Raw genomic sequence first — 18,020 nt, forward strand, 5'->3', positions numbered from 1 at the left:
ATTTCACTCAGCTGTTAATGTGACGAAAAATAAAACACGTAGATGGTAATCACCGTTTATTTTCAAATTTACAAAATTATTTACATATTATTTATAATACATTATTCTGTCATTGTCAAGGTACTCCGTACAGTTTTTTATTCTGGATACCTTACGTTATTACGTTTTACCGACATAGGCAGTATACCAATACGTTGCTTGATGAGGTAGGAATTTACAAATCCAAAAAAAAGCGGTAAAGCTATTGCATAGCATTTTTATCAACTTATGCAATTATAATTATTTATTTATGCAGTATTTTATTCGTTGATATTAATTCAAGTTTTTTCTTTGATATTAATAAAGTTACACTTTTTGAGCGTGGTGACCGATAAGAACACTTAACAATAACTTCTTATCGTTATCTATATCGTTTAAAATAAATTGTATTATCTTGCAATAGATGTAGGTTATTCAGGAATTTAACAGTAACTGTTGCTGTCAATAGTAACAGTAAAATTCCTGAAATAATATAAAACTTACAATATATAGTTTATACGCTAATTATATAAAACAAAGCCGTGATAAAGCCAATTTATATTCAGGGTATGCGAAAATAATAAGTTGGAGAAAAAGTTGTAATAAAATCTCTGGCTATACTATTTGTATCTGGCTGGTTTTGATATCATTAAAAGTTTAAATTTTAAAGAAGATTATTCCAAATTCCAATTAGGAAAATGTGTGAATTTTATTTATTTTTCCTGATTTACTTTTAAGGTTAATGAATGTAATGCAGAAATTCGATACATTTTAAAATTTTACTACAAAAAAGGTAAAAATGCAACGCAAGCCGCGAAAAAATTTGCGATGTTTACGGGCCTAGTGCAGCGTCTGTGAGTGTAGCACAAATTTGGTTTAAGCGTTTTCAATTCGGAAATTTTGATGTCAAAGATGCACCTCGCTCTGGTCACCCTTTTACGGATAAAATGGATGCCATTTTTGAAAAAGTGGAGCAAGATCGGCGTATCAGTAGTTACAACGTAGCAGAAGAACTGGGAATTGAACACAAAACCGTTTTGGCGTATTTGAAAAAACTGAGTAAACAAAAAAGCTGGATATTTATGTACCTTACGAGCTCACTGAAAGAAACCTAATGAACCGTGTACACATTTGTGATTCTTTATTACGACGTAATAAAATCGAACCATTTTTGAAGATGCAGATAACTGGTGATAGGTAGTGGATCATGTACGACAAGAACGTGCAAAAAAGGTCGTGGTCAAAGGCCGGTCAGGCTTCACAGACTGTGGTGAAATCTGGGTTAACTCGCAACAAGGTGATGCTGTGAGTGTGGTGGGTTTTGAAGGGCATTATTCATTATGAGCTGTTACTACTAGGCAGGACCATCGATTTTTAACTCTTCTGCGAACAAATGATGCGATTAAGCAAAAAGAGAGAAAGCGGCCGGAATTAATCAACAGAAGGGGTGTGGTTTTTCATCGTGATAAAGCTAGACCTCACACATCTATAGCTACTCAGCAAAAATTAAGAGAGTTTGGCTGGGAGGTGTTAATGCATCCGCTGTATAGTCCTGACCTTGCACCTTCAGATTTCCACCTGTTTCGGTCTCTTCAGAATTCTTTAGGCAGTGTCAGGTTAACATCACGAGAGGAGTGCCAAAACTACTTGTTGCGGTTTTTTGATCAGAAGCCCCAAAATTTCTATAGCAATTTGATTATGTCCCTACCTACAAGTTGGCATAAAGTTATCGAACAAAATGGTACCTACATACTCTAATTAAATGTAAATAAACTATATTACAAAATGTCTGAACGCTCGGCCGAGTTACATGGTAGGCATGGGATGTTAGGATTTATATTTGTTACGGAATTTCTTGATTCGGTCGCCGCACTCAAAGCCCGCGATAAAAGCTATGCAATAGCTAAAAAACGCGTGTTTTCTAACGGCGCTAAAGAAGTATAACTTCTAATATATCCAAAATAAGCTAATATATTGTTGTAATTTTATATTATTAAAACATAATATCTTGTGGGTCAGGAAATAATATTATTGATATGATGTAACAAAGAAGTCCGAATGATTAGCGGAAACTTTAACAGTGTCGCATCGCAGGCGGTATGCGCTCTCCGTCGCACACCGCGCGGCTAGCGGCCGCAGAGCCGCGCGGCTCACAGCAGGCGTGAGTGAGGTGGCGCGTCGTCGTCGCTGTCGCCGCACTCGAAGCGGATGCGCCGCTCGCGCGCCGCGTCGCCTGCGCCTCCCGCCCCGCCTTCCCCCGCCGCGTCACCCGCGGCCGCCGCTAGTCAAACCTTCTCCTCCCCCGCGCCCGGCGCTGCCGACCGCACGAACTGTGAAAGAGAACCGCAATCCTAAATTATCCTTGCTTGCGAATATAATTACACGAGTCGTTATCTACACAATAGTTGAGGTTCGTCATATCTTCTTAGATTCTTAATTTATTAAGTCTAGTCAATCAATGACCTCCCATTCTTACCATCAGGGGCAACTCCAAATGCAATTCATTCATTAAAATGCATACAGATTCTTTTTAAATACATTAAATAGACTATTTCATTCTACATTTATGAGTACTAGTAAGTCTGTTGTGATTACTGATGCATTAGTTTTTAGTGAGTCGGCTACAGTTGAAGTACATAAAAATAGGTAAATGCTGTACGAATTGTAGAACGTCAATATAACACTAGTGATGAGTTAAGGAATTATGTTAAATTATTATCCAAGAATTTTAAACGCAATGCTACTCGCAAAAGACGCGATACATCCAAAATTAAATTAAAAATAGCAGCAATGCAATCAAAACTACTTGGAACATAATAAATGAGGAGACAGGAAGAGTAACTCCGCGAAATAATAACTTTAAACATAATAATATAATATACTCATATACTACGACAATACACACATCGCCATCTAGTTCTAAAGTAAGCGTAGCTTGTGTTATGGATACTAAGATAACTGATGAATATTTTTTTTAATGAATAATGAACATAAATACGTATAATATATATAAACACCCAGACACTGAAAACATTTATGTTCATCACACTTACATTTTGGTAATAAGCAGCAGGTTTATGTCACGGAACATTTGTCCCCAAATAATAAACGTCTGCATGCAACTACTAGAATTGCGGCTCAGGAAAAAAAGTATAGATACGTATGGGTTCGAGGAGGCCGTATCTTTGTGCGTAAGAATGATGAGTCTCCGTCAATCTTAGTTAGAAAGATTGCTTAAACGTAATTCTGACTTGGCTCAGATTAATTGGGAAGTGATACTCAATTCGGTTGCAGTAGATACATTCTATGGTTTACTGATGCCAATTATCTATTTGCATACACCGATGTCGAAAAGTAAAACTAATAACTATCCTTTTTGGTTTTCGCGCAGCTTGATTAGATAGTCTTAAAGAGAAACGAAGTATCACTCCAGATACAAAAAATATAAAAACAATAGAGATAAACTTTCATTTGAAATAATTAGAGACCGTTGTGATTTATTAATCAAACAATGCTATACAAAGTTTAAAAAATCTGCAGCGAATCATTTACGTAGTAATCCTAAATATTTCTGGCGATTTTGTAATCATCATAAGACCAATTCTACTCCAATTCCAAATAAAATGGTTTTTAAAAATGAATCTGCTAAAGGCGGTCAGGAAATATGTAATTTATTTTCTAAATATTTTCAATCAGTTTATGATGAACGCACTCTTACTTCTCAAAACTCTCTTATGTACGATTGCAACCTATACTGCAGAGAAACAATTACAACGTCTCATGTTAGAGTGAACACAGATGAGGTTTATAAATATTTGCTCTCTATTGAATAAGGGCAGTTGTCCCGATATGGTTCCTCCGATTTTAATTAAGAAATGTGCTAAATATCTTGTGTATCCCTTGTCTTTCATATTTAACCTGTCATTAAGATCTGGTGTATTTCCGACTAAAGGGAAAACTGCTCATGTCACTCCAATACTCAAATCTGGCGCGATTGATAACGTTGGTAATTATAGGCCGATTTCAATATTGTCATCTTCTGCCAAAGTTTTCGAAGCGCTTATACAAAAAAAACTTATTTTTCTTCTGAGAAAATATATTAATACTAATCAACACGGCTTCCTGCCGCGTAGATCTACGACTACTAACCTCATTGGGTATGTAGCTGATATCGCTGAAGCATTGGATAATAAAATGGAAGTTCATGCAGTTTATACTGATTTTAAAAAAGCCTTTGATTTGGTTAATCATGATTAATTATTACTTAAACTTAATCATATGGGTATAGATGGCTCCCTATTAAGGTGGTAAGGAAGGTGTGAATCATATTTAAAAAACCGATCTCAACTGATGTCTCTTTTCGGTCACAAGTCTAACATTAAATCAATTCCATCCGGAGTTCCACAAGGGTCTCATTTGGGTCCACTTCTCTTCTTGATTTTTATTAATGACCTTAGTCTTACACTCACATCAAATTTTCGTTTTTACGCTGATGATCTAAAAATTTATCGCGCCGTTAGAAATAAAAATGATTCTGCATTACTTCAACGAGATATTAAAAATATTGTTAACTGGTGTACTAATAATTTAATGACATTAAACTCCGATAAATTCTTACACATTAAATTCACTAGAAAAAAATAACAAATAATAAATATTATGCGTATAACGACATTCCGTTACGGGAAGTAGAAGTTGTCCGTGATTTGGGCGTACTTTTTGATTGTTCACTATCTTTTCGATACCATTTTGACTCAATTGTGAAAAAAGCTTCAAAATTGTCAGGTTTTATATCCCGTCAGATGAAATTGTTCCGAGACCCTTTTTTATCAATTACTATCTATTATTCTTTGGTACGTAGTATACTAGAATACTGCAGTCCAGTTTGGTGCCCCACATATAACGTACATAGTGTCCGATTGGAACGCGTTCAAAAACGGTTTATCTACCACCTAGCGTATAACGATAACAAAAATCGTGAGTTGGACTCGTACGAATCAAGCTTACGTTCGTACAATATAATGTCACTAAAGAACAGACGTAAAATGCTAGACATGATTTTTTTTTACAAAGTCATCAATGGAGACATTGAGTCAACGGAAATATTGGAGAGGTTGAACTTTTGTGTACCGCGTTCGGGTAGTCGCCTGCAAAATCGGAAACCGTTTCATTTACCTTTTTGTCGGACCAAGGCAGGACAACATGCGCCTGTCTTTCGAATTTGTTCACTTTTAAATGCTTACAGAAATAACTGTGACATTTTTAGTAGTTCTTTGACCTCATTCAAAAAACATGTCAAACATTTACTTACATAACTTAAATTAATTTATTTTCCGTTTTAATTTTATATCATCACTATTCATTGTATAGTATTGCAGGTATTCAGTTTTAAATTTTGCTTTATTTGATTAGCTTTTAGATTATCTTAATTAAGCATGCTGTGGTCATTTCTAGAAGGTTTCAATCTCCTGTCTTTCTCTTTTATTTATGTTATTCTCATGATAACGTCATTGGTTGTTACCAGTTTTATGATCCAATAAAATAAATAAAATAACATTTTCCAGTTGTGGCAATCGAACCACGGCCTTGGACTCAGAAAGCAGGTTCGCTGCCCACTGCGCCAATCGGCCGTCATACTTAATGTGGATAATAAAGAATTAACAACAGAGGTGGCTACTGCTTTTGAAACCTTCTTTACCAACATTCCGGTCTCCACAACAGAATCATTGAACTCTTCACAAGATATTGCTTCTCTCTGTTAAAGAAAACGCGCTTGAGTGTAACCATTCTTTTAAGTTCAGTCGCGTTACCAGTTCTGACGTTATTATGGCCTTTAAACTATCTATACTAATGTTATAAAGAGGTAACGTTTGTGAGTTTGTGACGTTCTAAGGGGTAATCTCTGGATCAACTGAAGCGATTTTCAAAATTATTTCACTAATAGAAAGCTACGTTATTTTGAGTGTTATAGGTTTTTTTATTAACCTAAAACTGAAAATAACTTTTTGTGTGAGTCGGATTTAAAAAGTACACGGGGTCGCTCAACAATCGGCGCAGGTGCTGAGCTAATACAAAACATATCTGAAGCTTGGGAGAAGTCAAGTGACGCACTAGGCGTGTTCTGTGATTTGTCCAAGGCGTTTGATTGTGTTCAACACTTTAGTCAGAAAACTACATTACTACGGAATTCAGGGTACACCCTGGTACAGCTCTAGACTTATGTAATTTAGAAAGTCGTGAATGGACGGTCTAACGGTCTAATGGTCTAACGGTCTAATGTCAGTTGTGACAAAAGGTGTCCCACAGGGGTCTGTATTAGCACCATTTCTGTTCCTTATTTACATTAATGCCCTTCCTTGCCTTGTCAAGGAAAACATGGGATAGTTCTGTTTGCCGATGATACATTACTAATTTTTAAAATAAATCGACCTGAATTGGCTTTTGACGACGTAAACAATTCTCTCGCTAAAGTGGTACGATTCAGTGGTTTCAAGCAAATAATTTGGTTCTTAACGAAAAAAAATTTTTACTACGGGGTAGCTGCTGATATTAGCACTATTTTTGTGCTGAAGAGGAGGGCATTCGATCTCCTCTACATTCGATCTACAAAATGGATCTGAGAGAGCCATTGAGAGATATATTTAAAGATTTTAAAATATTGACAGTGTATGGTCTACAATAAACTACCCATTGACATCTTGGAGATGTCTCTTAAAAAGTTCATAGTTTGTATTGAACGTAAGCTTATAGAAAAGTCCTATTATAGTATAAAGGACTACGTTATCGATAAAAACGCTTGGTTGTGAATTATTGCTCTAGCCAGGTTGCTCTTCTAATAATTTTAAATGATAAAATGTTTGCACCAGGGCAAGTTTGAAACCCTCGTAGCTTAAGTTTCAAGTTTACGAATATGGTTATCGCCATCGTCTCACTACCGTGTAATTTTCATGTAATGTACGCATCAAATGTGCCACCTTTGGGCCTACTTGAATAAAGATATTTTGACTTTGACTTTGACCTCAGAGGGACGAAATTAAGTTAAACCATTTAAGCCATCTATCAACTAACACGAGTAACATACATAGTTCCACTGTTTACAACGATAAAATTCTTGCCATAATATCTCCATATGTGATAGTACCCCTTCTAGCTAGAAGCATATTCAAGCTAAAGAAATCTACCTAAATTAATTACGAGTATATATACTAACATTCAAATTCAAAATTCATTTATTTCAAGTAGGCCTAGTTTATAAGCACTTTTTAAACGTCTAGTCAGCCTGTTTGTTGTTGTTGTTGTTCAATCTTTAAAAAAAATTCTGTTTTGTGCGGGATGAGAGCGGAGTGGCCTGCTTCTAAGGAGCCTTGTCGTTAAGGAATTTATCAATAGTTTAGAAACCACGATGGGTTAAATGTGTCTTAATATATTGTTTAAACTTGGGTAAAGTTAGATCTAACTCTTTTCATTGAAATAGGAAGTGCTAGTTATAAACTAGTCTAAAACATAAATCTCATTTTACTCAATGTTCTAATTTTCCCATTCGCAACCCAAAAAACAAGAAGAAGCGACCCGGTTCGAATTCCTCTAAAAGTAAACCGAAGGACTCTCGCACTCACGGACACGGTGGTGTTGGTGGTGGAGTTGGCGCGCGGGCGGAAGGTGAGCACGCGCCAGCGGCGCCGCAGCTGCGCCAGCACCTCCCCGTTGCAGAAGCAGTAGAGCACGGCCACGCACAGGCCCTGCAGCGACGTGCTGAGCGCCGTCACGTACTCATACAGCAGCCAGTAGGGGTGGCTGCGCGGCGGCGCGCACGGCGTCAGCAGGAACTGCAGGCCCAGCAGCGGCGCCAGCAGGCACGTGGCGCGCAGCGCGTGCAGCGCCGTGGCCGACGGGCGCGCGCGCCCCGCGCCGCCGCCCGCGCGCAGCTTGGTGCACAGCACGCGCACGATGTTGCACAGGAAGCCCAGGTTGAGCAGCACGGCGCCGCACACCAGCAGCGCCAGCTCGAGGCGCGGCGCCGCGTCGTCGGCCCAGCACAGCGGCTCGGCGGCCGCCGCGCGCCGCGCCGCGTTCACGGCGGCGGCGGGCGCCGGCAGCAGCCAGCCCGCCGCCAGCAGCGCGCGCACGAGGCGCCGCTCCGACACGAAGGCGCTGACCAGCACGGTGTGCAGGTACAGTCCCTCGCACAGCATCCACGTGTAGTTGGTGAGCATGGCGTACTGCAGGCCCGCGTTGAGCGCGCGGCACCAGGCGGGCGACGCGCGCAGCGTGGCGGGCTGGCGCACCACCAGCGCGTACCACGCCAGCCACGCCGCGTTGTTGAGCGCGAACGACGCGAACAGGTTCATGTGCACCGTGATGCGCGCGCAGCGCAGGCTCCTGCGGCGGGCGGGGAGCGAACGTGTATAATATTACGTATTCGGTCGGCATACCATACAAGAATTATTGCATCTTCGAACACTTGAGTTGCTAAAAGGAAGCCGACAATACACAATTACTAAAATCGGCTTAAAAAGAGAGATAATACTCCGCGAAAGTAGAGTACTAGCGACGAGGTACTCACTTGAAATACAGCAGGATGCCCAGAGATAGCAGCAGCGCCACGAGCGACACGCTGTAGCCCGCCTCGTATACCGCGATGATGTCGCTCAGGTCCTACGCGCGAGCGCATTTAACATTTAATAATATATATAAATATTTTATTGTATACTAGCTGGCGACTTCCTCCGCGTAGATTAAGGTTTTTATTCCCCCGGGAACTCTCATATTTCCTTTTCAGACTACAATATATCTCTGTAACAAATTTTAGCCAAATCGGTTCAATCGTAGCGACGTGAATGAGTACATACAAACTTCCGCATTAATAACATTCCAGCTACTACCCGCAACTTCGTCTGCGTGGACTCTTGAAAAGGATCCAAAAACAAAATCAAAAATGTGACAGGAATAAAGATAGGAATAAAATTTACACCCTTACTGTCGCTTGCACTGTAATAGAGAAAAATAGCTGAAATTTTGCATTTCAGCTATTATTACGTATTTAATATGGTAGAGTCACAAACTTTATATTTTTGTTTAATTTAAATTAAAACGCGTGTAATTCGGTTATCACGCTCTAAACGTTTTTCCCCGTAGGAAAAAGATGTTTGCTTAATCAAATAGGCACATATATAGATACAGCACACGGAATGTTTTTTCCGTTCGCTGCATAGATAGCACTTTTGAAGCGTTCATTACATACAAAATATGTAAGTACATTGCAGTGAGATGATGGCGAAAACTATATTTGTACACTTATAACGAAACGGAGAACGGGTGTTCTAGTTTTTATCACCATCTCAAAGCTATTTTTAGCCCAATAATCAATAGGGTTCCTGCGTGATTCGAGTTGAAAGACTTAGACGATTTTACACCATAACTCTGACATATTTACAACATTAATATTTACATAAAATATAAGCCGTATAGCCGTTGGGCTAAATTCAGATTCAAAATTTCTTTATTCAGGCAGGCCTATCACGGTATCACAGCGTTCATAATCATACATATATGTTTACATAATTGTAAGGGGATGCTGATAACTGCGTTCGCCAACTTAAACCTAAAGCTACGAGGGTTTCAAACGCGCCCTGGTCTAAGAAGAGCCCAACGCGTAAACTTCACGAGTTTTAATAATCCAGCTCGAGGGTCACCAGACGTCAAGAACAATTTCTGGGACACGATGTTAATAAATTTTCTCGGGTCCGAAGACCATGGGGCCAGATTCTAAATCGCAAGCGCCGCAAAACGAAGTCATTACAAAAATAATGGAGTTTTAACGGTGCTTAAGCATTTGAGCAGATTCGGCAGCTGCTGTCGCTTTTTGGGACGTACTCGGCAAGTGAGCAACTGCCAACGTATCAACGCAGGTCGCATCCAAAACCAGCGCGCGCTCCATCGACCACGGTACTACAGTCGAACCGTCTGGTCGGTCGGGATGTTCCAATTGTGCAGTGATAGACGCAGAGGCCAGAGCGCGACGGGCTATATGGTATAAAGGGAATATACACTTATATTAGAAAATAAGGATTATTTGATTATGATTTTAGGATTATGGGTTTAGTCCTCTCTGCGCGCCTCCCTGAGCCTGATGCTCGGCTACATGAAGTCCCATTGTCTTAAGACTGGTGAAGGTGATAAATATATCCGCGAAATGACTTACATCTTCCTCCCGAACGCAGGTGGTGTAGTTAGACCAGGGCCGGCCCGAGTCTGGGTGGTGCCACCAGGTTCCATTTTCCGTGCAGAGCTTATGTGCCATAACTGTTGTAAAAATATATTTGTTCAAATCTTTTGCTTCGCTGAAACATTCTAAATAAGATAATACAGAGTTGGGTAGAATACATTGTTAAGTTTTGCCTGAACAATAGGAATGCAAAACTATTTAAATAACGATGACAAAATAAATCACTTCGTTATTATGGATATACCATTGAAATTTAAATTACAGTCAAAGCGTAGGTGAAGTAAAATTATTATTAGTATTTTTATGTCAGATTTAAATAATAATATGATCTAACATATTTTTTATATTTATCACTGCAACTATCCACTGTGGGAAATAAGACTGCCTGATTGTCAGGCTGTGAGAGTAACTATTGTGAGAACAAACACACACAGAATAATTTTTCACTCTCTAATGCCCCCTCACGGGAGGGGGCCTGCCCGTGCCGTTGGGCATGCGGGGTCATGGAGGGGCTTACGCTCGGGCGCGAAGCCGGGCACGAAGTCGGGGCATGCCGCGTAAGCTGTGCTGTTGGCCGGCGTGTGCGGCCAGCAGCGCCACGTGTCGAAGGTGCCCGCGCAGTACACGCCTGAAACATCGGGCCAACTAAGCTTCATAACATTCAAACTTGTAAATTTACAAAATGCATATCCAAATTTCGGACACGACAGGATTCGAACCTGCGACTATCAGGCAATCGGGGCCAGAGCGCTTTATGACTGAGCTACGGCTTTCATACCAGCTGTATGAAAGCCGTAGCTCAGTGATAAAGCCAAGTTGAAGCGAAAATGACGAAGTTAATATAAGCCTTTTCAGTCTTATAGTGACTGTAGCGCCATCTAGTTCGAAACATTGCTGTTATGCTACTTTTCAAAGGCCCATATTACAATGAGACAGTTTATAAAAGACATTGCTTTTTTACTATAAATCTTGAGACCTACTATTGGAAACTTCATTAGCACAGGCTATTTGGAGTTTTTTATAGTCCTTCTCCCTTAATGAATTATTTCTCCTCCTACGAAACTATACCAAAACGTATTGAACATTTTCTGTTGTTACTGATAATCTAAACTAATTATTGGCATATTCTACTGCTATCTACTACACACTATTGCCCTAACTGCTCTCCCTTTCTTCTGAGCCCGATAATAGTCTTATCCCCGATCTTGTTTTTAACCATGGTCAATGTTCTGCTGATGCTTTTTCTTACCACGACTTGATGTTTCTTTCGTGTAACCTCCGGGCTCTACTTCTGCGGATTAGAAGTCTTCAAAGTGGCATATTAAAAAAAACAGCTAAATCCAAACTAAAGTCCAATAAATGTGATAAAAATTAAAGAAAGTACATATAAATTAGAAAAGGTGAATATCGTCACCTTTTTCCTCGGGCGACTTTTGAGAATCTCTCAGAAGCCGCTGCTAATATGCATAGAGATCTAGACCCTAAATAAGGAGTATACTAATTTTGGCATTCAGCGATAGTTTTGATTAGTGCTAAAGCGCTCAGGCTGCGATGGCGAGAGAGTCGCAAGTTGATTAATATTTTATATATTTGATATTTCCTCTAAGTGCAGATAAAAAAGTTAAAAAAAGCGGCCTCAGCACTGTTACTGTCGGCCTGCGTAGCTGGTCTCCGCAGGGTGCGGGCGCGTACGAACCGTCGGGCGGCGCGGACTGGTTGACGGCGAGCTCGCAGGCCAGCTGGTCGCGCGCGATGCGCTCGGGGTCGTCCATGGCGCCGCCTCACGAGCTGCTGCGCGGCGCCGGCATCGCCGCACTCGCCGCACTCGCCGCACTCGCCGCACTCGCCGCACTCGCCGCACTCGCCGCACTCGCCGCACTCGCCGCACTCGCCGCACTCGCCGCACTCGCCGCACTCGCCGCACTCGCCGCACTCGCCGCACTCGCCGCACTCGCCGCACTCGCCGCACTCGCCGCCTGCAGACAAAGTGCCTTCCTTATTTGCTGCACGTCTCTCCACTATGCTAACAGTGTCGCAGCAAGAGGACAAGTACGTGGAATAACAATTTGAAGGGAGTCGAGAAGGCGGCCCGGGAACACGCCACGGGCAAGTACCGGGCGCCCTCCCGCGATTGGGCCCATATAACCGCTAGGTTGGACTATGGGAAATGGTGGATTGTATTTCACTCCCCTGTTTGTACGCTAAGATCTTAATTATTAAGAGTTTATCATTAATATTGAAAGAGAACCTCTTACAAGCTTTCAAAAATTATAATAGGGAACACCGAGGGACTGATCGGTTAAGCACTAAAACTCTTCGTATTGATATACCTTCTCAGCCCATATTTATCTCAGAAGCTCTTACGTATAAATGCAAGAAGCTGTTCTTTCAAGCTCGGGAATTTCCCAAAGCCAATGGCTATGCTTTTTGCTGGACAACACATGGAAAAGTCTATCTACGTAAGAAAGAAGGGGCCCCTTTTATTCACATCAAGAATGAACATACCCTTATTAATCTAGTTACCGACGCTAAGAAATGACTAGTTATATGAGCACTTATATTTTGTAAAACTTTTTATTTTAATTTTTTAAGCATGTTTTGCATGCTGTTTTTTACAAAACTTTTACTTTATATTAACAACCGCTATAATTCATACTTGTACCTTATACTCTTATTTTATACGACACACATCACACAATTTAAATTTACTCGAGTTTACACAATTTCATTTAAAATATTATTAAAAGATATTAATTTGCTTTCTAAAATATTTATAAGCATTGGGGATATTCTGATTGGACCCTTCTGTAGATCACTAATAGCAAATGATATTGAATCTTTACAGATTTCTAATTCTTATAACTGCAGCCCTGAAGAATGTTTACACCATGAAGGCTTTATGTTAAAATCTACTAAGATATTACATATCAATATACGTAGTCTTAACTGTAATTTCTCAGAATTTCAAATTTTATTGAATAGGATGGCCTTTGAATGTGACATTTTGATCTTAACAGAATGCTGGCTTTCCAAGTTACCTTTAATTCCATCAATTACTGGGTATATATCTTACATGTCCAAATTTAATAATCAGAATGATGGTGTCGTGATATTTACTCGCAATAATCTTAATTTTATTTTAAATGAGCCCTATTTTATGGATGCCAATTGCCTTGTTATTAAACAGTCAAGTAACACTGCAATGGTGGCTATTTATCGTTCCCCATCATTTTCCGTTATTGATAATTTTGTAAAAAGTCTAAACGATATTCCAACAGATTTTAAAGCTTATAAAACAATAGTCTTAATTGGTGATATAAATATAAATATATCTCCAGGCAACAAAGACCCACATTCTGATATCTATTTGGATATAATTACTTCACATGGATTATACCCAGCCCATTTTCTGTCAACCAGGGAGAACAGTTGTCTGGATCATGTTTTACTTAGGACTAAAAGCGAAGCATCTGTATTTGTGATTAGTTCTTACATAACTGACCATGCCCCGATTCTGCTATGCTTAGGAAATAGAAAATCGATGATTAAACGATCAGTTAGTAAGCGCACACACATCGATATACCATCCATTATGAATGAACTAAACAATTTTGATTTTTCGCATATTTTTTCATTGGTGAATGCCAATGAGGTAGCGGAGTTATTGGTTAATACCATTCCCACCCTAGTTAAGAAGTATACAACAGTTAAAAGAGTTTCAAGCAGTAAAAGGCTCATCAAGCCATGGATCACTCCTGGCCTTCTTAGGTGTATTCGAAATCGGGATAGCCTACATAAAAGAGCTAAAACCTCTCTGGAAAACCCTATAATACAAATCACATATAAGAGGTACAGAAACTTTTGTAATAATCTGCTAAAAAAAAATTAAAATTAGTTATGAAAAAACTGAACTCGAGAAAGCCACGAATGATTCAAGATCGACTTGGAATATTATTAAGAAAATTTCGAATTTGAATCAAATTCCCCAATGTGCTACTGACCTGCTTAACTTAAAACAAGACCCCATTAAATCGGTTAATGAAGTAAACTCGTTTTTTTCTGCTGTAGGTGCCAATCTGGCTGAAAATATTGATAAATGTAGTGTTACTCTGGAAAACTCTTTGATTTCTTATCTTTCTTCTCCCAATAAGCTCCGTGTTTTAAGCTCAATGGTTCTTCTGGATGTTGAGGAAAAAGAGGTAGACACTATCATTGTTGCCTTGCGATCAAACTGTGCTGTAGGCTGGGATGATATTCCTGCATCCGTAATTAAAGCTGCTCGAAACGTTCTAGTAAAGCCACTTACTTTCTTATGTAACCTTTGGTGATAAAAAAACGTCACCAATTATCGACAAATTTCTATCCTTCCAGCGTGCTCAAAAATTATAGAAAAGATCTTAAATATTAGGCTAAATAACTACCTTGAAAATAATCAAATTATCCATAATCATCAGTCAGGCTTTAAAAAGGGAGTATCCACTGAGGATGCAATACTTAAGCTAACTGAACCTATAGTTAGAGCACTTGATTCCAAGAGAAAGGTTCTTGGTATTTTTTTTGGACTTATGCAAAGCTTTTGATAGCGTGTCAATCCCTCATCTGCTAAGTAAAATGGAGCATTTGGGAATTCGTGGTCCAGCTCTTGCCATCTTTCAAAGCTATTTGATGGGGCGCACTTAGTGTGTTACAATTGATAACTTTACTAGCAAAGATAATCACATTACTTTTACTGTTCCTCAGGGTAGTATTCTTGGCCCAACACTATTCCTCATTTATATAAATGAACTTTGTCACATTAATATGACTAACTGTAAAGTACTGTCTTACGCTGATGACATTGTCTTGCTTATTGAGGGTAGTGACTGGGATACTGTGAGGAATGCTGCCCAGGCCCTTCTAGCAGTTGTTTCCAAATGGTTTGCTACAAATCTCTTAACTCTGAACATTTCGAAAACTCAATATGTTCCCTTCCCACTTCGCTTAAACTCTCAGCCCAGGCAGGATTTTGTAGTAAAAACCCATAGCTGCGGATCCATTGACTCCATTGCATGTGATTGTTTACCAATAGCTCGCACAAATAGTGCTAAATATTTGGGAGTTGTAATTGATTGTACACTGAGTTGGCACCGACAAATCGACGCTACTTTATCTAGGACTCGAAAGTTAAATTTTATATTTAAACAACTGAGACGTGTATTAGACTTTCATAACGGTGTACTATGCTTTGGTACAATCTATTTTTTCCTACTGTATAATGGTTTGGGGTGGAGTAGGTTCTTCCATTAGACTACGACTGGAACAAGGTCAATTCTGAAAATTATGTCAGGAAAACCATATTGGTTTAGCACGGAACTATTGTACAGGGATAGATTGGTACTGACAGTAAGGCAAATTTTTATTCTAAAGATAATTTTACGGAAGCATAAATCATTACCATTCAAAATTCCTAATGCTGAAGAGACACGAAGGAAGCAAAAAGTCTGCTCATTTGAATCGTATAGAACAACTCTTGCTGGTAATCAGTACTATATTCTTGGGTCTAAATAAACAATGCACTCAACATTTATCCACTAAAATTAAGCGTATGTAAAAAAACGGTTAAAGATTACCTTCATAAAATGTGGTATGACCAAACTGAGGAACTTCTTAAAACAATTTATCTATAAGGTTTCGCACATAATCACTCACTTTTTTGCATACTTTTACTACACAACCTTCATGCATACATATACATAACACCACTATACACATACTTGCAGGTTATAATTATAAGTTTTACTTTTAATGTCAAACATGCACTCCTACCACACTACACACATTACTTTGCATACTTTCACTACACTTATCTACATATACACAGCACCACTATGAACATACTTGCATGCCATAATTATAAATTTTATTTTAAATGTCCTTTTGTTAAAATTTCTCACTATTTGCTCGTTGTGTAATTTTTCCTGTATAATTGAGGAAGGCTGACTACTGAAACACAGTTTATACTAGTTCAGTAGTCAATGAACAATTGGATTGTTTTTACAATTGCACATAGGTATTTTGCGATGTAAATGTACCTTCCTAATAACCATAACCTATAAATATTATACATCTAAATAATTTGTGAAGTTTTTCAATTTTGTATTTTGTAGTTGCTATGTGTACAATATGTAATGAAAAATTAAAATCAATAGCTTAGAGTATAGTGTCCGTCTTGTGGGCAGCGGTCGGCGGCGCGCAGGGTGTGCCCATGAAAGCCACGGCCCCACATGCAGTAGTAGTATGAAGAAAATCTCAAGTACGAGTTATAAATACTTAAGGATAGGCTTTTTATAGCTCTTACAATACCTATCCCAATTTTTTTCATAACTCTTACTGGAGATTTTGTTCTCCTCATATATCATCTGCATACCCTGTGCATACCCTCTATGCACGCCACTGGTGCTAAGCCATGAAGTATTAACTGCACCGGAAATAATAAATTATTCTTGAAGTATTGTTGTGTTGCTCTTTGGGAAAACACTATTTAATTAACCTTGGACTGAAGAGCTGATTGACACAAAAGAGTCACTTAAAGACAACATATACTAAACAAAAATAAAATAAAACAAACAAACCAACAGTCTGTCTCGTTCTGGCGCAGGCAGTGACATTTCAGCTTTGGATAGAAGAGGAATATGAATATACATTTCTCCTAGAATTGTCATCTGAATATTATTATTATTGAAATGTACTCCCAAGCCCGAGTACAAGATAAATATATATGCCAAATGGATAGCCAAAAGAACACAAATATTATCGCACTCTGATACATATAGATTAATACGTTTAAGTATACATTACATAACTACATATTAGTACCGGGCGTAGGATTACACCCCGCCAGGGTAACCCACAAAAACTATTTTTACGTTTTACATATAAAAAAATGCAAATTGTTGGCATTTTTTTTTTATTATCATCGTGGGAGTGAAATTATCGTATTGTGTAACGATATCGACCACCAGAAGTTGGCTATAGTCGCCATTTTAGTTTTAAAAAAAAGGTTTGACAGCGCACATGTCAAAGTCTGCGGGCTCATTCCTGTGATTTAATTGATTCAATTGTACAAAAATCTAAATTTTGACTGTTCGATAATCTTATATATAATATGATAATCCGTTATAATAAATCTTTTAATGCATTAAATACCTTTTTCTATTGTTTGTTTCGTTTTCTCTACAAACGTAGAAAATAACGCGTAAGATAGTTTAAAAGTGGCTGTAATTTTAGAAAAGATTTTTATCTTGTTACGCCAAAGAAGTATAACTTCTTACGCGTGTATATAAGAACACACACGTTTTTTTTATCCAAGTTAGAGTTAAGTTTCATTTGATCTACATTCAAAGAATTGTATGTATCTTTGAGCGTGGATAACAAAACATGTTTTAGTTGAATAACTTACAACAATAAAAGAAAGGCTGTTAACAGGATGTATTAAGGATGTTAAAGGCAAATAGACATATTATGATAAAACAGTTGCTACGGGAAGTAGCTAGGGATATAATACGAGTAGGCAGTATGAGGCAGCGCAAACGGCTACGGGCGGCGGGCAGGTGTTCCTCGTAACGAGCTCTGTACAGATCGCACTGGAGTTGTTGGGAGCCGCTTCGGAGCACTCCGCAACACGCAAGATACACAAACTAACCACCCAAGTCACAGTAATGTTACACGTGTTTAAAAACACGTTACATTTGAAGCAATGCAACTATGCCGGCTTTTCCGCTTTAAAGAGGAATCTCAC

At 38.9% G+C, this 18,020-nt stretch overlaps 1 protein-coding gene across 1 annotated transcript; it reads right to left on the bottom strand.

The window, feature by feature from the left end:
• Window positions 1–1,749: 1,749 nt before the first annotated feature.
• On the bottom strand, window positions 1,750–12,078 carry LOC120629011 (calcitonin gene-related peptide type 1 receptor). The gene is made up of 6 exons (XM_039897731.1): window positions 11,940–12,078; window positions 10,761–10,871; window positions 10,220–10,320; window positions 8,582–8,673; window positions 7,635–8,397; window positions 1,750–2,348 (listed from the first exon to the last, which is right to left on the bottom strand). The coding sequence occupies exons 1-6, from the start codon at window positions 12,013–12,015 to the stop codon at window positions 2,304–2,306; spliced, it is 1,188 nt and encodes a 395-aa protein (XP_039753665.1). The 5' UTR covers window positions 12,016–12,078; the 3' UTR covers window positions 1,750–2,303.
• Window positions 12,079–18,020: the final 5,942 nt, after the last annotated feature.

The sequence above is a fragment of the Pararge aegeria genome, chromosome 13 (genome assembly GCF_905163445.1).
Source record: "Pararge aegeria chromosome 13, ilParAegt1.1, whole genome shotgun sequence".
NCBI lineage: Eukaryota > Metazoa > Arthropoda > Insecta > Lepidoptera > Nymphalidae > Pararge > Pararge aegeria.

Bases quoted from the DNA above. Each gene is read 5' to 3' on its own strand.
- LOC120629011 (XM_039897731.1), bottom strand. From the start codon at position 12,015: ATGGACGACCCCGAGCGCATCGCGCGCGACCAGCTGGCCTGCGAGCTC. The intron at 8,398-8,581 runs GTGAGTACCTCG...CGCCCGCCGCAG, and splicing joins GGCATCCTGCTGTATTTCAA to GAGCCTGCGCTGCGCGCGCA. The intron at 2,349-7,634 runs GTGAGTGCGAGA...TCTCTTTCACAG, and splicing joins CCACCAACACCACCGTGTCC to TTCGTGCGGTCGGCAGCGCC.